This window comes from Zootoca vivipara, chromosome 17 (assembly GCF_963506605.1).
Source record: "Zootoca vivipara chromosome 17, rZooViv1.1, whole genome shotgun sequence".
NCBI lineage: Eukaryota > Metazoa > Chordata > Lepidosauria > Squamata > Lacertidae > Zootoca > Zootoca vivipara.
In genome coordinates, this window is record NC_083292.1 from 196,068 (window position 1) to 222,531 (window position 26,464).

Sequence of the window (26,464 nt, forward strand, 5' to 3'; positions counted from 1 at the left end):
TCCATGGGGTCACGAAGAGTCGGACACGACTAAACGACCAAATAACAACAACAACCAAGAGGTCTCAGGGCGGTTCACAAATCAGATCACAATATATAAAATAAAAATAAAAACAATAATAACCCAATAATAGAATTAAAAGAATTAATCTACACCCCCAACCCATTCTTTCTTTCTTTTTAAAAGTGCCTTCAGTATAGACCGGCATCTTTCACAGGAAGCATTTAGATTTTAATTAAGGCAATTGGTTAAACAGATGGTTTCTGTCTTTAATTCCTTGGACCACACTAATTCGTCTCTCCTCTGTGTGTCTGCTTCTGCCTTTCTACTGCTTGCAGTCACCAAGCTGCTCTTTCAGCATCTGTTGTTGGAGGGGAAAAGGGATCCTGGAGGGGCCTGGTGTTGTAGAAAAGTTTGGCATGTGATGATAAAGTAAAGACTAGCTGCAGGTGTTGATGAGGGCACAATGACTTTATTCAGGTAATGTAAGTGCTGTACTTTGTAAATATCCAAACAATAATGTTTGTGTGGAAGGCTCCTCAGCCAGCAATCCGGGCGCAATAGATCAGAGGCGTGTGAGAATGGGATTGGCAGGTGGTATGTGGGGAGAAGGGGTGATGGAGACTGCTCACAGCTCCTCTGAATCAGTCCTGCAAAGCACATCCCTACACCTGACAGAAGAATTGCATGGGAGGGTAATGGCAATTTAGTGACACCAGTCTTCCAGAGCCATTAAATCAATAATCCGCTTTGCTTATTTCCATTCTGGAGACGTAGGCAATTACAGCTAGCACACATCTATAATTAGGATAATAATTCTGGGTAAATAGCATCTGTGAACTGCAGCTGTTTCTACCTGGCTTGATGGGAGGAGGCAGCAGGAGGAAATAGATGGTCAAACCTTTTCTGGGCTGGTGCCCTTGACTGTGTGTTTGCAGCAAATGCTGTCCTCACAGCCAGTCTCCACTTGGCATGCCATTACATGCAGGAAAGTCCAGGTGTCTGGCTCCTTTGCAGAAAAGCAGGGTTAGGAGGGATGGTTAACAATGGAGAAAAATGTTGGGAGGAGGGAATCTAAACCGTTTCTCTGCCTTCTGAGTTTCCTGATAAAACTCTTTCCCCAAACTCAGCTGCAGGCATATATTTGAAAGTGGGAACTAAAAACCTGACCTGCTATGAGATATATTCTCCCCATTCTGAAAATACTGTGAGGGTGGCAAGCATTGCCAAAATCTCACAGGTGTGGGTGAGTTTTCTCAATCCATGTATTTTGCTGTTTTTATGTCGCTATTTGATAAAACTAGAATACTGACTTCTATTCATACATGCATCTGTATTGGACTACAGCATGGATTTTAACCTCATTGCTTTCTTGGTGGTTTGGATACTGAAGCTGTGGTTGCTAGACTTCCTCCTTTGCACCCCACCATGCAAAATAATCTCTACATTTAATATATGGTGGAGGAAGGGGTTGCGGTGGGGGCGGCATAGCTGCCAAGTCTCCCGTATTCCCCGGGAAATCCCCGTTTTCCCAGCTGTTCCTAGCTGAAAAAACGGATTTTTTTGTTTTTTCCCGGTTTATTCTGGCGCGACGGCCATTTTGGAACTGGGCGGAGCATGCTCAGAAGCGACTTTTGATGCTGCTCTGCCCAGTTCCAAAATGGCTACAGTGCGACTTCTGGCGTGGCGGCCATTTTGGAACTGGGCAAAGCAGCATCAAAAGTCACTTCTGAGCATGCTCCGCTCAGTTCCAAAATGGCGGCAGCGCTACTTCTGGTCTGCTACTTCAACCCGGTCCCTTATTTCTCCGACAGCAACTTGGCAGGTATGGGGGGCGGTCCGCTCCAGATGTCATCCCTGAGGGGGGTGACATCGCCCACCCCCTGGGACACTCACCTCGCCCCGCCCTCGAGTGGCTAGTCCTACCCGCGGGTGCACAGCATGTGTGCCGCTCTGGGGGCCAGAGCAGCTAGCTCTGCCTCTGTTTCCCATAATAGATGACTGGAGGTATTAGTCTTCTTCCCACAAGCCTTTAATCAAGGGGATGGAAGAAATCCTTAATTCTTAAGAAGTCCAAGAAAGGAGAGAGAGAAAAGGTTTTCTCCCAACACTGTTACTTGTGGATATCTGATGAAGCTGAATGTTGAAAGATTCACTGGATCCTTCCTGAATCATCTGCAGCTCTGGCTTAAATATTTTGCACGGTGGAACTGTATATCAACAAATGCAAACGCAAAACATCAGCAGAGCCCGTCATAGAGACCCTCTGGTCCCTTCCCACTGCACAGTTCTATAATTCTCTGAAAGGGTTTCCCCCATTTCCCTAGGATGAAGAGCATTGTTCTTCACTGCTGCCTTTGCCAGCATTTGGCAGCTTCCCGCATCTGACATGATGGCTTTCACTTTTAATCTGGCCTGAGGAGAATTTTCCACTCTGTTTTTTTCTGGGTGTTAATGCCACATTTAAAAATTAATCCCCACTGGTCTGCTGGGCTCTTCTTTGGCACCAAAGACAGATGATGTTCATTGACTTTCATTTTCCCTTCATCTCATTGGGGCTTAATTGGGCAATCTGTTATGATTTGACAAAGGCTTTTACGAAACACTGCTTGCTTTTTTTAACCCCCCCCCCCAAAAAAGAGTTTTTCCTGCAACATCGACCTTTCTGGGAGCTGTTACCAAAACCTGATGAATCAAGGAGAATAAAACAGGCTTTTTCTTACCCGTGTCAAAGACTCAGTTTGGCCCACACAGCCCATGTGTGTTTGCACACTCACACCTCAAGGCATAAAAGTCAGCAATATATTATTTGAATACAAAGTTTTATTTTTTATATACTATTTGTATTGATTCCTTACATTTTCTTTCAGCCCCTTCCTCTTATGTTAGGAAGGCAGGCATGGCAATATGCACTGAGGCAACCAGCAATGCGGGAACAAAGAAGTAAATAACCATGTTACCTATAATTCCTTATACTGGGGGAACACTTGCAGTGTGTAACAACTTTTAAGGATTTTTAAAATAATAATAATAATAATAATAATAATAATAATAATAATAATAATAATAATACATACACACACAAACCCTTTAACTAATGTCTGAAAGATAATTGCTAATTTCCCGATCACCCTAGATATGCAACAGAACCTTAGGAAAACTGGATAAGTTAGGCAAAAGACAGCCAGGTATTTTAAAGTGATTGTTAAATTCATCATACACCCAAGTAATAAATATTACAGTATTTTCTGGTGTATAAGATGACTTTTTAACCCAGGAAAATCTTCCCAAAAGTCGGGGGTCGTCTTATATGCCGGGTATAACCAGACTGGAGAATCTGCAGTTGCCGCATACGGTGGGGGGAGTTCAAAAACGGCCCTGGCCGCATCCCCACGGAATGCGGTGACCGTATGAAAGCAGCAAGGGTGCCGCTGTACAAGTATGGTAAATCCACTCACCAGGAGCGGTGCTGTGCCCACGGAGGCAGTTTATCCGGCCATGAGCCTCCCGGTCACCGAGCCACCTGCTTGGCAAGTCCCTGCAGTGCGGGCGGGGACTTGCTGAGTGTTGCCGAAAATGGCATCTGCGCATGCGCAGAAGGGATTTCCAGCGTCTCGGCATGCCCAGACGCTGGAAATCGCTTTTGCGTATGTCCAGGCATACACAGAAGTGATTTCTGTTGCTGCGCTGCCCATGCCCAGAAGCTGGAAATCGCTTCTGCACATGTCCAAGCAGAAGCCATTTCCGGCGCCCAAGAAATGGGCAGCGCAGCACTGGGAATCGCTTCTGCGTAGTCTTATATGGCGAGTATATCCCAAACTTTGAGGAGGAATTAAAGAACCTTTTAATGAGCATGAAAGATGAGAGCGCAAAATATGGTCTGAAGCTCAACATCAAAAAAACCAAGATCATGGCCACTGGTCCCATCACCTCCTGGCAAATAGAAGGGGAAGAAATGGAGGCAGTGAGAGATTTTACTTTCTTGGGCTCCTTGATCACTGCAGATGGTGACAGCAGTCACGAAATTAAAAGACGCCTGCTTCTTGGGAGAAAAGCAATGACAAACCTAGACAGCATCTTAAAAAGCAGAGACATCACCTTGCCCACAAAGGTCCATATAGTTAAAGCTATGGTTTCCCCAGTAGTGATGTATGGAAATCAGCCCTGAGAGCTCACTGGAAGGACAGATCGTGAAGCTGAGGCTCCAATACTTTGGCCACCTCATGAGAAGAGAAGACTCCCTGGAAAAGACCCTGATGTTGGGAAAGATTGAGGGCACTAGGAGAAGGGGACGACAGAGGACGAGATGGTTGGACAGTGTTCTCGAAGCTATGAACATGAGTTTGACCAAACTGCGGGAGGCAGTGCAAGACAGGAGTGCCTGGCGTGCTCTGGTCCAGGGGGTCACGAAGAGTCGGGCACGACTAAACGACTAAACAACAACAACATCCCCAACTCTATATTTTAACTGGAAAAGTGGGGGGGGGGGTCATCTTATATGCCCAGTCGTCTTGTACGCCGGAAAATACAGTATATGCAAGCATTTCATTCCATTCAGAACTTGGAATGCGTTTCAAATAATTAAGGCCGGTTGTTTCATTGAGCTACACACAGGAAAGTAAGGGGGGGTGAACAATTTTCCTGCCAAATGCCAGCTGGTCAGCCAGGCTGCGATAGGATTGCAGTGGAAGGACATTTTCTACTTGAAATAAGACTTGCAAAAACATTTCTTCACCTTACCTGGAACCTAGCATGATTACAAAAGTATAATTTCCTGAAATGAGTAATCAAACAAAAATACAACTGAAGGAAGCTTACTCAATAGTAAATTTACACGTCAAAACTCCTTGAAAGGGTTTGCACAGAGATACCATCTATACATCCTTTTATATGTATATAAATTCTCCATTAGGGTATAACATGCTGAAAAATTCACTGTTGCTGCACATGGAAGCGTTACATTTTACTAACAATTTATTTCTCATTTCCCCTTTGGTTATACAGTTATAACCTGGGTGCAGGTTTACTTTGCTGCCCAGCTCCTTGGGGTGCCCCTCCCCGCGGGTCTCTCCTGGTCAGCAAAAGAAGGAATCTCCAGCCAAGTTAAAGAAGCAAAGAGCAGTCAGTAGACCTGATCTTTATTTGTTGCAACAAGGTTCAAACACAGAAAGAGTAGGAACCCTGAGCATGGGGTTGCATGGACTTTTAAGACCTCCCCCCCTTCTCATAATACATTTCCAGATACATCACCAACGTGTCACTAAGAAGGAGGGAATCTGCACAGTAACATGAGTCCATCATTCATCCCTGTGATCAGAATCAGTTCCCGTCACTACCTAAGTACCCACCACCCAGTGGCGTAGCAGGGGGGGCGATGGGGGCGGGCCGGCCCAGGTGCCACCCTGGAGGGGGGTGACATCCAACATGTGCTGAGCGGCGCTGGTGCCGAAGCCCCGTGCTCGCGGCTGCTGCTGCGACTGGACGGTCCCGTCGCGGGGGGCGCGCTGAGCATCACACCCCTCCAGGGTCCTGGATGGTCCCGGCGCTGTCCCTACATGGTGCTGGAGCGGCCTGCCAGCGGCACTGCTGCACAGCACGCATGTGTGTAGTGCGCAAATAAATGAGAAGCACCCAAGCTACCCTCTTAAGATGATATTATAGGTAAGACAATACAGGTAAATTCCAGTAGACATTATTATTATTATTATTATTATTATTATTATTATTATTATTATTATTATCATTATTATCATTATCATTATTTTATATTTTAAAAATAGTGCTTGGTTTTATTATGGATCTTTATTGTTTTATTTTCTATATATGGTAGTTTACTCTTAGACCCTCTAATTAGAAATGCTAATGACTGAGTGGTATATAAAGGTCTTAAAATATCATTACAGTGGTACTGGTACCTCTGGATGCTAATGGGGTCTGTTCCGGAGCCCTGTTCGCATCCAGAGCAGTACTCAACCTGAAGCGCCAAATCCGCGCATGCTCGCTGCGTGATTCAGCGCTTTTGCGCATGCGTGTGATATCATTCGGTGCATCTGTGCATTCACGAATCGCCGAACCCGGAAGTAACCCAGGTCTGGCGCTTTCGTAACCCATGATGTGCGCAACCCACAGCGAACGTAACTAGAGGTATGACTGTATCATTATTATTATTATTTTAAATAAACTTACGTCACTCTTTTTGCTAGTGCAGCCTAAAGTGAATTAAAACAATATGGAAATAATAAATTTCCATCATAAAACAAAGCATAGAAAAATCTAAAATAAATTCATATTTTTAAAATGCAGGATTAAAACATCCCACCCACCCAAGGAGGCCACAGATAATTAAAAGCAAAAGGCTTGGCAGAAAACAAATGTTTTTGCCTGGTGCCTAAAGATGCATTGCACAAGTGGGGAGCCCCTTCTGAAAAGGTCCCATTCTCATGTTGCCACCCTCTGGAGAGGGCAGAAGGAGGGCAACTCTTATGATGACCACAGATTCCAGGAAGGGTCATATGGGGAGGGGTGGTCTTGAGGAACTGGGATCTAGAGCTTTGAATTTGGCCCAGAGGCTGTAACTGGTAGCAGTTGAGCCAGGATTTGTGTTATATGCTGAGACTGTCTTGCCCCAGTGAGCAACCTGGTCTCTACACCAGCTACAGTTTCCAACCCCGTATAGAACACATTGCAGTAATCTAAGCTAGAGGTTGCCAGGGCATAGGAGACAGAAGTTAGGCTATTCCAACTTCTTAGTAAAAGAAACCGAAATGAGATCTCCTCTTGCTGTGGTGTAGCATTCGGAGGTGCCAACTTGAAGAAAATATTGGGGGAGGCAGGTAAGCCCCAACTCCACATAATCAGTCACATGGCATGGTGCATACACAACATTTGAATGGCAATACCCATCAACTTGGGTGGGTGGCCCCCTCAAATATTTTATTGGGGAGGCTGAAGAACCCTCAGCTCATAGGAGGTGGCTCCCATGGCAGCATTAATCTAGAAAAGGCTTCACAAATCTTGTTTTGGCCTTCAATTCTCATCAGCCCCAGTCACCACAACCATATGGGGCTGGTGGGGGCAGGTGCCTTGCAGAAGTTAGAAAGGACCAAGAGGATCCAACTTGGGGCAGAGCGTTGCCGGAAAGCCAGCACACTTTGCAGCCTTCATCTCTCCACTACGCATAGGAAGGGCAGTATTACGTTTGAAAACACATTGTCATTCCCTTTAATCTAAGACAATCATGGATTCCAAGAGTGTCTCACAATCAGCTCTGCAAATTGCAATAACCAGGAGAATTCAACAAAGAGGAGAAAGGGTGTTTTTTCGGAGGAAGGGGAGAGAAATCCCCCAACTTTGATTTTTATTTTTTTTAAAAAAACCACAATCTGTATGTTCATCAAAATCAAAATCTCTTTAGAGTTGTGTTTGGGAAGTCTGAGGCATTCATTTTAAACAGGTAACAGATGGCAGGACGCTGCCAACTTACCGTAACACTGTTGATCCGTTCATACATTATGCATTTTTTAAAATGGGAATTTCAATTTGTTTGTTCCCAAGTGGGAAAATTCCATTATGTAGATGTAAAAAGCAAAAAAGGAAAGAGGAAACAGCAACAGAGATGGGGGGTGGGACCAAGGGAGTGTGTGTGTGTGTGTGTGTGTGTGTGTGTTTTGAACAACCTTGCAGAAGGGGGAGGGTGATAATGTGTTTATAACATGAATTAAGGATGAGGAAGTACAGCTATAGCTGTTAAACAAAGTTTGGGTTTTTTGTTTTTGTTTTTTACAGCTAAAGAGACTTCTTCAGTTGTTGGTGGTGACTAAAAGATGCTTGCATAAGATTAATGGGCCCTGAAGGCTGGTGGCTACTAGCTATTGGATATGCCCCAGCAGAACTAAAGAGTCCAAAATCCTGTTTTCAGTAACGGCAAAGCAGATGCCTCTGGAAAGCCCACAGCAGGACATGCCAGGCAGGAAAGGACCTTCCCCCATTCTATCCTTCAAGATATACTGCTTCTGTATCTTGGAGAGAGAGCATATGACAATCATAGCTAATAACCATCAAGAGGCCTCTCTCTCCTCCTCTGTGAACTTGTCTGTCACATTTCTAACGCTTTCATGCAGCAGTGAGTTTTCTAAGTCAGCTCCATGTTGCATGAAGAAGACCTACCTAAGCTATAATTCTTCCCCAAGACCCGCTTGTGGATTGATGGTAAAGTACAAGGCGTTTCATCAAAATATCACCAAAGGCCTAGCAATATCATTGTAGTAATATCACAGCTCTCAGAAAAGCTAGATGCTTCTCTGGCCTGGTTGTTGATGTTTGTGTTGCATTTCACTATGACTTGTGGGGCCCATAGGGGATCCTGGTGCTTGATGACTCCGAGGGAGATGGATTACCTGGGACTGATATGATCAGAAGCCCAGCTGGTTTATTCCTGTTCTGAAAAGCTCCAGCTATGCATTTTGAAGATGCTTCTTCTGAGAGCATGTTACACTCAAGACAGAAACTGCAGAGGGATGACGGAAAAGGGAGGCTTGAAGCTTAGAAGTGCTCCCCCGCCCCCCGCCCCCCAAGAAAGTCTCCTCTGCAAGGTCCAAAATGGAAATCATGAGGCCAGTGGAGGCTGGTCTGCCCCACCATTTTCAGCCTCCCCTCAGCTCCCACCCACCCAGCTGCCTACTTCGACCAGTCTGGGGGGGGCACTCTATTGGCTTGCTCCCCCTGTCTCTCAGTGTTGCTCCATTCAGGGGAGTCTTTAGCATATGTGCCGCCGGGGTGCAAAGATCTGCCCAGCACACCCAAATTTAGTTTAGCCCCCAAATTAACTTTTATTATGCTTATGTCAGACACCATGCTTACGCCTTATCTGTTGTTTACGAAAGAAGGGGGAGAAAAGAAACAAACTTTTTTATTTGCTCATTTATTTACAATACACTTATACTTGCTGAGTCTGACAAGCACTGCTGTTGTGAATGACAAGCGCCGCCACTGGCATGGTACATCTTTTGTAAATGAGTGCACAAAGTTGAAAGTCCATGCACTTTTCTCTCAATATACTGTATGCAGTTTTGTACACAATTTTGCCATAGCCTATGCAATTTCAACCCCCAATTTTGCCATAGCCTATGCAATTTCAACCCCCCAGTACAATGGTTTTTGTACTGATTCACAAAATTTGGAAAAGAGTGAATTTCAAAGGAGAAACTATTGATTTAGGAAGTGTGGGTGTGATAAATTCACATTTACCAAACAAATCTCTCCTCTATCCCTACCTGCCCTCCTCTTGGAGCTGCAGACCATTTTTTGGATTGAGTAAACTGAGCGAGCAAAAGTCACAGCACCCTCCACCCCCTCCACCCAAATAAATATGCAAGATAGTTCTGAGACCTTCTTTTTGGAGAGTAGCACAAACAAGAAGTAAGAAAGAGAAGACAGAGGTAGATGGGGTCACTGTGGAGCAGTGCAGCGCGTTATATAGCTCACCCTCCCACCCAGCCCGTCCCCCAATCTTGTGGTGTAGAGTACTGTTATGCACAGTCTTAAAGCCTTTCTTGCATTGTATCACTAGATTGCAGGCTTGAACACCCCCCCCCCCATATGCATTTTTTTAAAGCCAAACCAACACTACAAATATTCCTCACACTTAGAAAACTAGGACAAAATGGCCTTCTACTGAGATGCTTATTTTTTACATGCATAGAGCTGCTTTTTTATCTATGTTAAAAAAAATTAAAGTACTGTAAAAGCTTTTTTAAAAAATCGTTGTTGGAAGAAAGAAAACAGCAGGAAGTACAATCACCAAACAATGCTGGAAGAGAGTGAGGATGTTGAAGTTAATTCTCTCCTGTTCTGCCCGGTTTGGCTGCCAGCAGTTGAAGAAACCACAAGCAGCCCCAGCAGCAAATTAACACTCGCAAGATGCTCCCTTTTGGGTGGGGTGTGTCTGCAAAGTGCAATTTGAGCTGTTTGGTAAAAAATTATTTGTGAACCCCACTTGTAAATCGCTCACATCTTTGCAAACTACATGCAATTTGCATATTTTGGCTAATTAATGAGCCCAGATTTACTGCAAGATTTGCAGGGGTTTGGCATGAGAAGCGGGCTCAAGCTTGCTGTGCAAAAGCAACAATTTCTCTTTGCCTTCCAACTATTGTCACTGAAATGAGAAGGGAATGGGATTGCAAGAAAACCAAGTTTTCCCGCTGTGAGATGCTTGGTACTCTTGTGTCTCTAGCTAGAGCTGTGTTTCATGGGCTGTGTGTGTGTGAAATCAGTGTCGCCAGTCCTCAGAGGAACATAGCTGTAAGCAGGCAGAGTTGTGATGGGCTTCAAAATGTAGAAACTGTCACGGCTAAAAATTGGCCGCTGTTTCTTTAATGCTAAAAGAACTAAGTCAGCAGGAGTCAGCGGCCTACAATGACTCATGCAACCTCTCACCCAATTGTACCTGTATATATAGAGTGGTCAATGTTAGCTGTTGGTTGGTTGGTTAGAGAAAGCTAGTATTGTTGATATCTGTACAGTTAGTCGTTTTGCAGTTAAAGACTTTTAAGAATAAAAGCAGAAAATACTCTGCAAGGGCACTCTTTTCATGGAGTCTTTTGTGCTGGATTTGCTATATTTTTTCAAAACACTGTCAGAAACACTCTTGGAGTGAAATGCAAATGTTGCTTAAGGGCAGAGGGAGAAAGCTAAGCTAGCTAAATGGTTTTCCCGCCAGGTGGGAGGTGATGCTTTGACTGCTTTTTGCTATGCATTTTGCAGCTGGAAGAGAGCACAGCCAGATGTGAAGAGGCTGAGAAGGCACAAAAGATGGTAGCTCTGGAGCTCGAGAACCTGCACCTTGAGCTGGAGACGGTCAGCAGGAACAAGAACTTGGTAGGAGTCACAATGAAAGTTGCTGTGGCCCATGGTTGTACATAATCTTTATTAATTTTCAAATATTAAAATCCAATGACAGCCACATTTTATGAATATCAAATTACAATTCTCATCCAAATATAGATCAATTATACATCCAATACATTTTTAGTAACTTCCTGTGTGCTGGGTTTCAGAGTAAAAAGTACTGTTGAAATTCAAGCTACGTCATTACGCCATCTTTGTTGTTTATGTAAGGGAGTAATCTGGGAGTAATCTGGCTTCCCGTGGCGCGCCCTGGTTGTCATCCTCGGTGTGTGGGTGTGTGAGACAAAATCCTGGCCGTGCCCGATCGCACCCCCTGGCTGGGCCACTGTGGTGGATTGCGCCACCCCCCGGCCAGGCGTGATCGCCCCACCCCCTGAGTCGGGAGTTGCGTGGGGCGGCGCACCATTACCCCGCACTCCTGGCTGGAGGAGGCAGGCAGGCAGGGGAGAGGACAGGAAGGAGGCAGGCGAGCAAACAACAGAGCCCTATGGGCACTGCACTCCCCGTCCTGTCCCTCCCTATGGGTGGTTTGCACCATCCCAGGTGCTGGAGAGACTTCCTCCGCCACTGGTCCCGCCAGAGCTACTGCAGATCAAAGACCATAGTCCAAATTATCGTTCAATTCTTTAATTTCAGTGTACTCACACAGTTCTACTTTCATTTTTATCTATAGATGTAATTCCGTTCTCTTTTTGCTTTTTATCAGTTGTTATCATTTAGGAGGAGGTTTGCCAAGTCATTTATATAGCAAATATAGTATTAATAAAAAAGGGGGTAAAGGCTCCCCTCCCCCCTGACATACCATATTCTCCAACGAAGGAAATCTTTCTGGTTTGAAATGTTGCAACCCAGTAGCTGATTCTCTTGGCAGTTTGTAATCTTGTCCCCTTCATCCTGCACACGTCTGTAAATTAGAGCCAATTTCATCCTAATATACAGAAGAACCTCTGCTTTTAATGGCTGCCAGGGGGTTACCGATATGCAAACCACTTTCCCACTCAGGAGTCTCCTGCCTCTCGGGTTCCATACCAGAGTGAGAGCCAGTTATCAAGACAATCTGCGAGTGACGCTCACTTCTCATGGGCCCTGGGGGGGAGCTTGCAAGAACAATTACTCCCAAATCATCCTTGTTTTCCTCCGCAAATGGTCTCTGCCATTTAAGGATGCAGGAAGTACCGGAAGTTGTAGCTGTGGCCCAAGGATTCAGTTGTAAGCTCTTCAGGGGCAGACCCAAACAAAACAAGCACGACACCCTCACCCACCAGCAACGGGGAAATGCCAATTGGAATTTCTCTTGTGTGGACCGAGTTGAAATGAATGAGAGTTGTGCAATGGCATGATAGCCATCAATCGGAGAGTGTCTCTGAACATGTGCAGAGTCCCCTCATCTCTGGATAAGCAACCATCCCTCTATATCTAGGGTTGCAGGGCATAGGGCAGGCCCTGAGAGAAAGGACAAGGTGGTGCCCTTCCCATTTCCATGCCCCAATCCAACTAGGTTGGCAGCTGAGTCTTACTTCAAGAGTAAGTAACCATACTGGAGGGTGGAAGCCAGCTCAGGAGAAACAGGGGGATGGGGGGGGGGCTACTGCTGCCTCCAGGATCCATCACCTGAGGCAGCTGCCTAACCTTCCTCATAGAAAGACAGCATCTTGTGCCTTCCGGGGAGGTTTGAGGCCCAGAACAAGGTAAAGTCTCATCTGTTTGTGCTGTTGGCTTGCAGTTGGCTTAATTTATCTAGATAAGTGTTAATCAATTAAATTTTGTATGGGCTACAGTTTAAGAATCATAGAATCATAGAGTTGGAAGAGACCACAAGGGCCATCCAGTCCAACCCCCTTCCAAGCAGGAAACACCATCAAAGCATTCCTGACAGATGGCTGTCAAGCCTCCGCTTAAAGACCTCCAAAGAAGGAGACTCCACCACACTCCTTGGCACATTCCTTGGCAGCAAATTCCACTGTTGACAAGAAGGATGTTGACAAGTAGGAAGGAGACCCCAAAGGTCATCTAGCCCAACCCCCTGCAATGCAGAATTGCAGCTAAATAATTCCTGATAGATGACCATCCAACCTCTGCTTAAAAACCTCAAATGTTGAAGGAAAATACACCACCTTCTGAGGAAGTCCAATCTTCTGTTGAACAGCTCTTACTATCAGAAAGTTCTGCCTAATTTTTGGTCAAAATATCCATTCTTGTCATTTGAATCCATTGGTTTGGGTCCTCTTCTCTGGAGCAGCAGAAAACCTTAGAATTATAGAGTTGGAATGGACCCTGTGGGTTATCCCCCTGCAATACATGACAGATAAAAACCTCCAGTGAAGGAGAGGAAGACCGTTCCACTGTTGAACAGCTCTTGCCATCAGAATGTTCTTCTGCCACAATTGGTTCAGGTTCTACCCTCCAGAGCAAGAGAAAACAAGCTTGTTTCCTCTTCCATCCCTTTCGATATTTGAAGACAGCTATCATATCTCCTCTCAGTCTCTTCTTTATCAGGCTAGACATACCCAGCTCCTTCAAGCGTTCCTCATAAAGCTTGGTTTCCAGACCCTTGATCATCTTGCTTGGCATATGTTCCAGCTTGTCACAGCTTGTCAATATTATTCTCAAATTGTGGTGCCCAGAATTGGACACCGATGCAGCATAGAACCACATTGGCCCTTTTTTTTCTCTTTTTGCTGCTGCCTCACACAATTGCACCCCAGGTTTTTTATTTTTCTGTTCTGCTGCAGGTTGATGAGCAGCTATACCAGCTCCAGCATGAGAAAGCTGATCTCCTCAAGCGTATTGATGAAGACCAAGAGGATCTGAATGATCTGATGGCCAAGCACAAGGCCTTAATTGCTCAGGTAAAGCAGGGAGGCAGGTGGAGAGGGAGGCTCACCCGTCAGAGTGGCCTTGCCTTATTTGGGGTGCTTGGACCAGGAGCCCTGGTTGTCTATAGGTGGCACAATCTAGCTTTCCAGTTTTGTAAGGCTTGGAGCCCTGACTGGCTTCATTCCCTCCACCTTCTTTTGCTAGTCAGTGCCCACAGAATTGGGTGGGGCCCTGAGGGTCATCTAGTTCAACCCCCAGCAATGCAGGAATCTGAAGTAAAGCATCTGTGGCAGATAACCACCCAACTTCTGATTAAACACCTCCAAGGAAGGAGAATCCACCAACTCCTGAGAGAGTCCGTTCCACTTTTGAACAGCTCTTACCGGTACTGTCACTCTGTTAGCTGTTAATACATTTCTATCCCATCAGTTTCTCCAAATTGCTCAAGGTGGCACACCGTTTTCCTCTTTCCTAACTCTTTCCTAACTCTGTGAGGTAGGTTAGGCTGAGAAGCAATGATTGACCAAGGCCACCCAGTGAGCTTCATGGTTAAGTGAGGATTTGAATCACAGCCTCCCAGGTCCTAGTCTGACGCTCTGGCTACTGTGCCACTAATTCAAAAGCCAGCTGATTCAACCAAAAAGGTTCCCGTAGCCTCTTTTCCCTTAGGAAGCGCCTCCCTTTCCATTGATACCGTCTCAGCACCTCCTGTAAAGGTTTGCAAGGTTGGCGGGATCCAGAAGGCAATTCCCAGCATGCACACACCTATATGACTTAGGTGCTCCAGTCTTCAAAGGAGCCGCTGCCTTGTCTGACTCTCTTCTGGGGCTCTTCCTTTTTGCAGTCTGCAACAGATATCGCCCAGATCCGAGAGCTGCAGACCCAGTTGGAGGAGATGAAGAAGGAAAAGCATGGCCTGCAAGAGAAAGTGAGTCCTTCCCCCCCTTTCCAGTACAAATGCTCTTCTAACTTTTCTAATGCTGAAGAATCTCAGGGTGAGGACATCCTGAGAGCCCTGACGCTGGATCAGAGGAAAGCCCTTCCTGGCCCAGCGTCTGGAAGCAGCAACTCTCTCCTGTTGTTTATGCTGAGGGACTGGTCTTCTGAGGCACGTGTTTGCCTCTGCATGTCGATGCTCTATAGCTTTGGTGGCTAATATCCACTGATAGACTTAGAATCATAGAATCATAGAGTTTGAAGAAACCACAAGGGCCATCCAGTCCAACCCCCTGCCAGCAGGAAACACCATCAAAGCATTCTTGACATATGCCTGTCAAGCCTCTGCTTAAAGACCTCCAAAGAAGGAGACTCCACCACACTCCTTGGCAGCAAATTCCACTGTCGAACAGCTCTTACTGTCAGGAAGTTCTTCCTAATGTTTAGGTGTACTTCTCCTGAGTACATTTGTCTAATTTTCCTGTTCTGCTGAGGAAGTGGTAGCCAGAGCCAACACTTGAACAGGAGGACAGCCAGTGAAACTGAATGTTGAAAGATTCAGGACAGATAAAACAAGAAAATACTTCTTCATGCAGCACATGGTTAGACAAATTCATGGAAGATAAGGCTCTCAATAGTTGCTTGCCAATAGTTGCTCTGCTCTGCCTCCACGGTCAGAGGCAGCAGGAGGGGAGAGGGCTCTTGTGCTCAGGTCCTGTTTCAGGGTTTCCCACTGAGGCATCTCACTGTGAGAATAGGAGGCTGGACCATTGCCCTGATCCAGCAGGCTGTTCTTGTGTTCATTCCCAAAGCCTCTCCTAGGAAGGTGCGGCAAATCTGGACCCTGGACAGCATCAGGTGGGCTCAGCTCACAGAAGGGCAGACCACCATTTTTGCTCAGGACCAGAGTTATGGAGGTGCCTGACAGGTCTTTCTCGTCTAGTGAGCCTGCCCCTGCCCCACACGAGCTGTGCAGTTTTTAAAGGGTCCTTGCTCAATTCTGCAGGAGCACAAAGCTGCATGGCTGTGGAGCAGCAGAAGCTCCCAGGGAGTCTTCTTCCATCTCCGAGGCTGGTGGGAGAGCCACACGCTCAGGCCAGAGCCCTGTGGAATGGGGTGCTGAGGGATCTACCCCAAATGGGTGACTTGTGAGCCATCTGGATCAGAGTCTGCCTTGTGGCAATGCTGGAGACATGGCTCTGATGATCTTTTCTGTAAGAACTTTAGGAGAACCCCACTGGTTCAATGATCAATGGCCCCTCTAGCCCAGCCTCCAGCTTCTCACAGAGGTGAAACAGGGAGACCCAACAGCAGAAAATGAAGGTGATGGTACCCTGTTGGCTGGCCCTCAGCAGCACATGCAAGAGGTCCGAGGGCAGCAACACAAGAACAGGCCTGCTTGTGGAATGCTCTCCCCAGGGAATCTCACCTGGCACCTTCATTTGGTATAGGCACCAGGAGAAAACATTCCTCTTCAACCAGGCCCTTGGCTAACTGAACAATCCATGACATTTTGAACTGTGTGTCTTATTGTTTATGTTTGTTACTATGTTATGTATTTTTGTGTTTTCGTATTGTAAACTGCCCTGTGATCCTTGGGTGAAGGGCAGTACAGAAATTTAATACATCATCATCATCATCATCATTTAATACTAAGAGGTACAGTGCCTCTGTAGGTGGAGGTTCTGCTTTAGCTGTTGCAGACAATATGTCTAATCCCATTGTGAAATCTTCTACCCAAGAAGCCATCCCCATTGTGGCAGAGTTGCTGGTGACCCACAAAGTATTTATTTTTTTAAGTGCCGAATCCTATGGTCAGTGAGTCATATACTACATTGACTTCTGGGGCTTGATGGAAGTTGTGTTAATTGGATCACAAGGTGCCAGGACTTGCGGTAAGAAATGGGCAAAGCATCAAACCTGACTGAATTCTTCTTCAAATGTGTAAGCTGAGCCCATTGGGTTGCACGGCCTTGCTGTGCTTTATGACCTTAGAGGTGGATTTGTATTCTTCCTATTGATTTCACTGTTGTAGCTTTTAACTGTGCACTGCTTGCGAGAGGCCCCTGGCCTGAATATAAACAGGATATAGCGGTAAATTGTGGAAATTAAATAAAATGGCAGGAATTGAGTTAAATGATCTCTTGTCTGGAAACAGCTGCAGGTGTCCCAGGCCCGGGTTGTCTACTTGGAGCAAGCAATGGTGGAGAGGTCCATCGTCAGCCGCCAGGAGGCCCTGATTTGTGACCTGGAGAACAAGATGGAGTTCCAGAGTGTGCAGATCAAGCGCTTTGAGGTTTGGCTTGTCTTGCCCTTGGCAGACTGGGGAGGAGGTTGATCAAGACCCCCAGAGAACAAACCACAGGGCCCATAGCTCAGGGGCAGGCTTGGTCCCAGGCTCAGTCCCCAAGGGAGGGCTTGGAGAGACCAAGACCCCTGCCAGAAACCCAGGAGAACCATTGCTGCCAGTCAGTGCAGACAACACTGAGCTAGATGCACCATTGGTCCATTGGCAACTCTTCATTTGCACAGGAATTACGTTCCGAACCCGCATGCACATCAGTGAAATTGCATGAAATGAGGAGTCGTCTGTCTGTTCCATAAAAGCCCTGCTGGTGTGTGAGGAAGAAGCTTTCCCATTAATCAGCTGAACTTGTCAACAAGACCCGCTGCCCCTCTGGCTCACACGAGGCTAACAGCTGGCATGCAGGAATGTGCAGCTTTTCTGTGTGTCAGCTGCTGTTAGCTGGGAGTCTCAGCAGAGCCCCGCTGCACCTCCAGCTCATGAGGAGACCCTTCCTGGAGCCCAAAGATGATGTCCCTTTTGGGCTCTGGGGAGGGTCTCCTCAGCAGCTGGAGGCACAGCAGGGCTCTGCTGAGGCTCATCAGGTCTCCCCACACACTTCCAAGTTTCTGGAGCCTCGCATCCGTGTGGTCACGCATAAATTGAACACAGGTACATGGGGGGGGGGTTGCCTGTCAGGCAGCTTTGCATGTTCCTAAACACTATGCTATGGGATGCGGGTGGCGCTGTGGTCTAAACCACTGAGCCTCTTGGGCTTGCCAATCAGAAGGTCGGCGGTTCGAATCCCTGCAGCGAGGTAAGCTCCCGTTGCTTGGTCCCAGCTCCTGCCAACCTAGCAGTTCGAAAGCATGTCAAAATGCAAGTAGATAAATAGGTATCGCTCCGGCGGGAAGGTAAACGCTGTTTCTGTGCGCTGCTCTGGTTTTGCCAGAAGCAGCTTAGTCATGCTGGCCACATGACCCGGAAAAACTGTCAGCGGACAAACGCCGGCTCCCTCGGCCCAGAGTTGTCTGCGACTCGACTTAACTGTCATGGGTCCTTTACCTTTTTTTAAACACTATGCTACAGACTTTAACTTATTTAATTTTCATCCCAACCACCCAGAGAATCATGGGAACTATTTTCCATAAGAAGAGCAAGTGTGGCATTAATGGTTTTAGTGTCTGACTAGGAATGGGAGACTTGGACCATGAAGCTCATAAGGTGACCTTGGGCCAGTCACTGACTCTCAGCCTAACCCCCTCCCCCCGGCATATTGAGAGGATAAAAGGAAGAATACATACATACATACTGTGTGTGACTGCAAGCAATAAAGTTTGCTGTCTAACCAAATACACAAGCCACACTTGGTAAACTCTCTGCCTAAGAATAGATGCCCTGTACTTACCGTATCTCCGCATCCATGAGGAATGAAACCTTCCTTTTTAAGGTTCTTGGGGAGTGCAAGTCCATGGCACAATTTTCACTTGTGCACGGCATCCTGCTGGTGTTGTATCTGTCCTTATAGAAGGCAGGAAAGGAAAGGAAAGGAAGGGAAAGAAAGAAGGGTGGTTGGACTAGATGACTGTTGGGGTCACTTTCAACTCTCCAGTTCTATGATTCTGTGAGTGGGGTTTCTGTTTGGCTCCCCCCTCCCGCCCCTAACTCTTCTCTCTCCCCAGATGCTGGTTCTCCGTCTTCGGGACAGTGTGATCAAGATGGGAGAGGAGCTGGAGAAGGCGAAGGAAGGGGAGGCGCGGGAAAGAGAGAAGACCTGCTACTACCAGATGAGGATGGAAGAGATGAAGGCAGACCTGAGTGAGCTGGCCCAGAGGGAGCTGGAGGCCAATCGCAGGCGGGTGGAACTGGTAAGAGGGCCGGGAATAGGGGTGGCGGGGGGGGGGGAATGGATTTGTTTATTTTCAGTTGCCTCTTCATTGAATGTTTCCAATCCCAGAGCAGGGAACAAAGCAGTAAAAAAGAGAGAAAAACAATGTGCCAAAATTACTTATACAAACTCACAACATATGAACAACTTGCATATAAAAGCAGACTTGCCACAGCCAAATTCAATGATATTTGGAATGCATTTTTACAAATACTGTAATAGGTTAAGATCTGGTGAAGTACAATAACAACCTTGTAAAGTATGGAGTTTTGCCCCCCCCTTTATTTTCCCTTCTACATGGGTTTTGTTTCTCTTTTTCTTTTTCTCTCTTTTATTTACGTCTCACAATGTTTATTGCACATATGTTTATGTACTTTTTGAACTTTCAAGAAAGATATTAAAAACAAAAGAAAAAAAAGATGCCAAAATGACAGAATCTTATAAACAGGACCAATAAACAACTAAACAAATGCATCATCCGGTAAACAAGAGAAATTAAAGCATGATGTGTAGGATGTGTATAGAGTCTACGAGACAAACAAGAAAACACACACACACACACACTGCGTTGGGAAGGATGGAAAAGAACTGGGAGAAAATAAACAAGTGGAAAGCCTGGATTACGGATAAACAAGAGATAAACTGAATCAAAATGCCACCAAAATACTCTTTATAAAAACTTTCAGAGATCTAGCAAAGAGTGACAAAGAAGACACTGGGAGAAAGGTTTTATAGAATTAGCTTTCCTCCGTGATTGGACGTGAAAGCTGCCAGCAAACTCCAACACCTCCCCTTCCCCATAATTTCCCTTTATGGTGCCAATTACATTATTTCTGTAATTTTTGAGATGGGCTACTTGGCTTAGATTACATTCCCAAGAGCTTCTGCTTGGATCGCTTCAGAGAGGCCCCCACTGAGATATACTTGGGTTTAGCACACTATCTGCATGTTTCTTTAGGTCTCCACAAGTGAAAGGACTAGAGACTTGCTCTTTAAATGAGGGTGCCAGATCCTCCCAGCCTCCAACCTCATGCCTAGAGACCCTGCCTTTCTGTGCACCCTGTGTAGACTAGTGGTGGTGATAGGACTAGGGAGTCACCTCAAAGGCCATGCTAGGATACAGGGATTAGTCGTGGCAACAGGACTGGTGGGATCGAAAGCCAAGAGGAGGGTGCCAGACTTAGGCTTAGATCAAAGGAGGTCTCTAAGGCTGCAGAGAAGATCCAGGACCGACAAAAGAAAGTTCTTCTTCATGCAGCACATCATTAAAATGTGAAGCTCCCTCCCAGAGGAGGCAGCAATGGCCGCCAACCTGGACGGCTGTAAAAGAGGATTGGGCCCTTTCCTGGAGGAGTAGGAGGCTACAATGGCTTTTAGCCACTATGGCTGTGCTCTGCCTCCACGGACGGAGGCCATGATGTTTCTAAATAGCAGTTCTTGGAAAGCGCAGGAGAGGGAAATCCACAATAGACATATGCTTGGCCACTGTAAGAACTGGAGGCTGGACTGAATGGGCCATTGGTCAGCAAGCTCTTCTTGTGTTCTTAGAGAAGACATTCAAACACAAAATTAACTGGAAAGCAAATGAAAGCTGGATTTTTTAAAAAAATGAAATGCAAAATGCCCACCTTCCCCTTGTGTAATTTTTTTTAGGCCTTTTAGTCCTGCAGCTCTGAATGCTGGTGCCACAGAGTCCCTTCTGAGAGCAGACACCCTTCCTAATTGCAGAGGTTGTTATCACAAAGCCTTCCCCAGGCAGTCTTGCACTTCTCTGCCTTGGCGCTTGCAAAACTGTTCACGCTTTGCATGCCTTAATAGTTTCCCAGCTTTGGTTGTGAGTTTGATGGAAGCAGCAGCTTACCGGTAGTAATAATTTCATGACTCCTGAAAAGGTGTGATCCCTTCTGACTACAAGCTGTGACAGCAAGGCAGTGGGGTGGAAATTAAGATATTTGGGCATTCTTTTCCTGCAAAAAAGGTGGGAGGAAACCACCCCACAAGATTCAGCTGGGAAATTTTTACTGAGGATACCTTGATAACACTCTGTGGTTCTTTGTGGGGGAAAGGTATCTTACCCTACTTAGTAAATTCTGAAATAAAAAGTATGGAGGCTTTCTATCAGCCCAACAGCAATTTATCAGCACTTAAGATCAGCTAATACAAATTACAGCCATTGCCTTCCTTGATGGATTTGCAAGAGATCTCACCTGAGACTCAAAACAGTGGAAGTTTTGTCACTTCAAAACTGGCAAGCAGCCCTGATGAATATTACTTAATATTGATAACAGAGGGATGCTAGTGTACAGTAAACTGCAGAAATAGAATCCACACTGTGAGGGACAGGAACTATAGACTGCCCCCTCCCATCGTAACCACGAGTTCCTCTCCGAGCACCAGCGGGAGCAGGGAAGGAGATTACTCTAGCGGGGAAACAGGAAGCAGAGGGCAGGGCTCTGACAGGGTCACAGAGGAGAGGGAAAGAGGGAGGCAGGAAAACCCGGCTAGGAGACCCCTCCCTCCAGTTCCAGAGTTGCACGTGAAGAAAAGGGGGAGGAGATTAGGGATTCCCAGACTACTTTGTTGGAAAAAGACGCGGGAATCCCCATTCCGGGGTACTGACCCAGACTGAGAACATGTACATTGTACAGCTGCTGCACTGTAAATAGTTTGCACTTAATAAAAGCATGAAAAGGCAACGTGCTGGAGTCGTTACTCTAGAGTAGCCGCCAGCGATCCTGTGACACACACTAATCTCAAACAACTTTAATTAGTTTATAGCAGGCATGTTCAAAGTCTGTTTCGGGGGCCTAATCCAGCCTGCCGGTCAATTTAAGTCAGCCTCGGGTAAAATACTAAAAAAAAAGCTCAAATCCTTAAAAAAGCTCAACAACATGGGTTGGAACCTCACGTGTTCACTTCAACAAATCTGGCCCTCTTTGAAAAAAGTTTGGGCACCACTGTTTTATAGTAGTGTAGTAAAGGGGTGAGTTTGGCAGTGCAAATGGGAATGATAAACAAGCAAGCCATGAAAGAAGCTATTTTGGCTAGCTGTTAATGTGAACATTTTATTATTGAGCCAGCTAATGAGGCAGGAGCTCACTTGGTTTGGACTTCTCTGCCTTCTGCCTGGCTCTTGTGGCCTCTGCCTTGCCCTAGTGCTGCATCTGGGGCCCAGCTCTTCAGAAGGACATAGGCTCACGGGACAGAATTGCTTGGGGAATCTATGCACAGATCAGAGAAGTAAATAGGGGTGCAAAATCACAGTGATTGTATCAAAGCTCCTCAGTAGTTCAGGTCACTTGATGGGATGACTGCACATGCAAGTGGATGGCTGGGGAGAGGCCAAGGCGGCTGGTCTCTTGGCAGAGCCTGATGGAATAGCCCTACTCTCTGCAGCTTAATGGAATAGCCACAGACATTTTCCCCTGAGCACTTGGGAAGTAGGAGGAAGAGAAACCCCCAGGATTGGTTGGATGCATTTCCCAGAAAGGTGCCACTTCGCACACAGAAGGCTCATTGCCTCCTGTCACAGCTCCTCCCCCCCAGGACAGTGGAGGGGTCCTTGACTGGGCCAGCTGGGTTTATCATTGAGTCTGAGCCCTAGAGAAACAAAGCCAGAGGGCAAAGTGATGCTTTCCTCGTTGGGTCAGGGAACAGCTGCTGACAGAGCCAGCAAACGCAGAAGGCGTAGCAGCAGAGGCCTGGAAATAACCGTCTTAAGCTATGGTCATTATCGGAAAGGCTCAGGAGTCTTTCTCAGAAAGGGGGTATTTTGCCTTGGCAACAATTACTTCATGGATCCTCATTCATTAGCCCAGGCCATTAGGGGGGTTTGCGCTGAGGACGGAGGAAAAGACTCTGCCACCAACCAGAGACGCCCACGGAGCGCTTCAGCGCCATGCCAGCCCCAGCACAAAAGAGCCTATGATGTTGCTGTTAATATGGAAGAAAGCAGGCAAAATGACTCACTGTTTGCCTCTTCAATTTGCTCTGGGTTTGTGCTGCTGAGCCGCCCTCCAAATCACAGCCCATTTTCTTCCTTTCTCCACCCCCCCACCTCAAACCCAGGTTCCAGACTCTGTCTCTTGCACATTAGAGGCAACGGAGCCACTTCTATTTTCATTTTACAAGCGTGACTGAACATCACATGAATGAGTGATGGGGAAGAAACAGTGCAAAATTCAAGAGCACAGTAAGAGCCTGTTGGTTCAGGCATCCTGCTCTCATTGGGGCCAGCCAGATGCCCATTATGGGAAACCCTCAAGCAGAACGGGATATTCAGAAGCATTGGAGGCTGCAGCTGTGGAAGCAGAGCAGAGCATCATGGCCAGTCGCCATTGGCTAGTACCCAGATTCTGTGGCCCAATGAGATCCCATTGGAGATGAATAAAAATGCTAATTTAATTATTTATATGCCGCCCATCTGACGGAGGGGCCCCACCCACACAGATGGAGCTTGGAACCGTCTGCATGCAAACCTAACAAGAGGCTGCTGCATCTGGCCATTAGCCCACCTGCTGCTGAGCTCTTTGGATGAAGGGCAGGGAAGAAATCTCAATAAAGAAATGACAATGCTCCAACATCCAGTTCTCACAATGGCCAACCAGATTCCTGGGGGAAACCTGTGAGTTTGAAGCAACTGGTGTTCAGAAGCATCACGGTCTCCAGCTGTGGAGGCAAAGCAGAGCCATCCATAATTAGATTAGATTAGATTTCTTTATTGTCATTGTGTAATTACAATGAAATTGGATGCTATCCCATAAAAACAAAAACAAAAAACAAAACAAAAACATTTTCAACAACCACATGCCTACACAACTCTTCAGGTCAATTATTTAGTTACAGTATTTAAGATGGATATAGCTTTTGGATAGAAACTGTTTTTAGTCTATTTGTTCTTGATCTTTTTTAAAAAATAATTTTTATTGAGTTTTCCAAATTGTTCTATATCTCTTGCACGAAGGCAGTAGTACAAAAAGGCTATATCCCGGATGAGATGGATTCTGTAAAATATTTTTTACTTTTTTGAGGCAACGGGAACTGTATAGATCTTCCAAAGATGGGAGGGGATGACCAATAATCATTCTGGCTGTGGTTATGACCTTCTGGAGCATCTTCCTCTTCATTTCTGTATAAGTGGAAAACCAAGCACAAATGCAATATGTAATAATGCTCTCTATTGAGCCACGGTAGAAGGATACTAGCAGTCTCTCACTCAGATTGTTCTTCTTCAAAAGTCTAAGGAAATAAGTTCTCTGTTGTGCCTTCTTTACCAGAGCAGTGGTGTTTGCACTCCAAGTCATACCCTGCTTGATAAAGGTAAAGGGACCCCTGACCATTAGGTCCAGTCGTGACCGACTCTGGGGTTGCGCGCTCATCTCGCATTATTGGCTGAGGGAGCCGGCGTACAGCTTCCAGGTCATGTGGCCAGCATGACAAAGCCGCTTCTGAAGAACCAGAGCAGCACATGGAAACGCCGTTTACCTTCCCGCTGTAGCGGTTCCTATTTATCTACTTGCATTTTGACGTGCTTTCGAACTGCTAGGTTGGCAGGAGCTGGGACCAAGCAACGGAAGCTCACCCCGTCACAGGGATTCGAACCGCCGACCTTCTGATCAGCAAGCCCTAGGCTCAGTGGTTTAACCACAGCGCCACCTGGGTCCCTCCTTGATAGTCCCTACCCTGCTTGATAGTCACTCCCAAAGACTTGAATACAGCCACCCTCTCCACCCTCTCCCCTCCGATATACAATGGCTGAATATCCGCTCCCCCCCCTATAATCTACCACTAGTTCCTTAGTCTTGGCAGTATTAAGAGCCAGATTATTTTCTCTACACCAAACACAGAGCCGCTCCACCTCATCCCGATGGGCGGATTCTTCCCCTCCTGAGAGGAGCCCCACCACCGTAGTGTCATCAGCAAACTTGATGATATTCTCCTTCATGGATTTGTCCAATCCTCTTTTAAAGTCACCCAAGTTGTGGGAGGGAGTTGCACAGTTTAACTAAGAAGGATTTTTTTATCTGTCCCAAATCTTGCAATGTTCAGCTTCATTGGATGCCCATGAGTTCTAGTTTTCTCTTGCCCACTTTTCCCATGCCATGCATAATTTAATATTTCATGGTGCCATTTTCAAAAAGAGCTGGAGGTTCTGAATCCCTGATGTCTCCTGCTGGGTGTTGGTGGCACTCTGTGCATCCTGAGCATCATTAGCCTTATTGCAACACTGTTGGTGTTGGAAGTTGGACTGGGGCTGAACCAGAGCTGTCCTTGGTCTCTAGAAGGGAGATGGTCAACTCTCTCTGGGGAGGAAGACAGGCAGGACTTGTCACTAGGAGGACCTCACACCTAGGAAGAAGTGGCTGTGGTGGTCTTATGAGAATGCATCTGTTGCCCCTGTAGGGATGGAGAAACCTGTTCAGCCTGGAGGCCAAATTTGTCTGGGCCCTTGCAAGATGGACATTTAATGAATACAAATAGTATGCTGCTGGTGGGTTGTGGATCCAAAGCCACAAGCAGGCAAAGCATTTGATGTGGCTCTTAGGGCTGTGCAGTACAGTTTCTAGGCTACATTCTGGTAATGCAAAAGTCGGGTTTCTGTACATGTGTACACACAAAACTGCAAGAGGCATTGCTGCACTTCAGCTATGCCTCCATGGCAGGCAAAAAGACAATTCCCAGACATGCTGTTATGCTCCCAGTGCTCTAGAGAAAAGGCAGGCTTGAGGTTAATCCCAACAACGTAGATTTTAGGTGGTATAGTCTTTGGGTGGGGACTGTACCACCTCAGTTTTTATGTGGGGCATTGCGTGAAAGAACACATCCCCCCCCCATTTGCAAAATCCACCTGCTTTCCATTTTTAAAAAGTAAAATTGAATGAGTAGCCATTTTTCCTTTCAAGCAAACTCCCTGCAGGTGGAAAACTGCAACATCTCATCCCCACATTTGTAATGAAAGGCTGGCATTTATGAGGTGTTAATCAGAACTCTTTGTTAATCCTTTTCAGGTAATAATTGCTGGGGGTTTTGGCCTTCTGTTCCCTGATTTTGGTTAGTCTTTAACTTTGCTGACTGATGGGATTGTAGAAATGCCTGAACGCCTTTTGATTTTAGAATATTTTGCCAATAGACATCTGGGCTGGAGGAAAATGTTGCAAGATACATATTTACTAAAAGTGTTTCTGGACATATTTATTTTGAAAAATGTGCCACTAGCATTAAGGGGGGGGCACCAATCCTGATGGTGAACAGCATAAAATCTACAGTAAAAACCACATTCATAAAACAAAGGGTGGGTTCCAATGTTGCACTATTGTAAATGTTCTGCCTGTGCAAGAGTATCAGCTTGTCAGATGGAACAGCCTCCCCCTGACACACATGCTCTTCTGCGGGTTCTCCTGACCTCTAGCCAAACTCGGAGTGGAGGGAGGAAAGGAGGGAAAGCCCCATTGCAAGATTTGTTAGCAGCTGAATCCCACCCAAAATACCCTCAGGGTCAATGAACCCGTCTGCAGAGGTGAAGGGAGACCCCGAGGGTTGAATACAGGGAGGCACCACCATCTGCACTGGCATGAACACTCAGCAAAGCCCAGGGCAGTCTCCAGCAGGTCGCACGCCCTGACGCTGAGGGG

The 26,464-nt window shown here is 46.3% G+C and overlaps 1 protein-coding gene across 1 annotated transcript in view; it reads left to right on the plus strand.

Annotated features, from left to right (window-relative positions):
* The window catches only part of MYO18B (myosin XVIIIB), a 248,228-nt gene that overhangs the window by 174,282 nt on the left and 47,482 nt on the right, over nt 1-26,464 (plus strand). Inside the window, exons 35-39 of the mRNA XM_060269663.1 lie at nt 10,765-10,878; nt 13,641-13,757; nt 14,570-14,653; nt 16,820-16,957; nt 18,628-18,813. Of these exons, the coding sequence (XP_060125646.1) occupies nt 10,765-10,878; nt 13,641-13,757; nt 14,570-14,653; nt 16,820-16,957; nt 18,628-18,813 (639 nt within the window). The remainder of the gene's footprint in view (nt 1-10,764; nt 10,879-13,640; nt 13,758-14,569; nt 14,654-16,819; nt 16,958-18,627; nt 18,814-26,464) is intronic.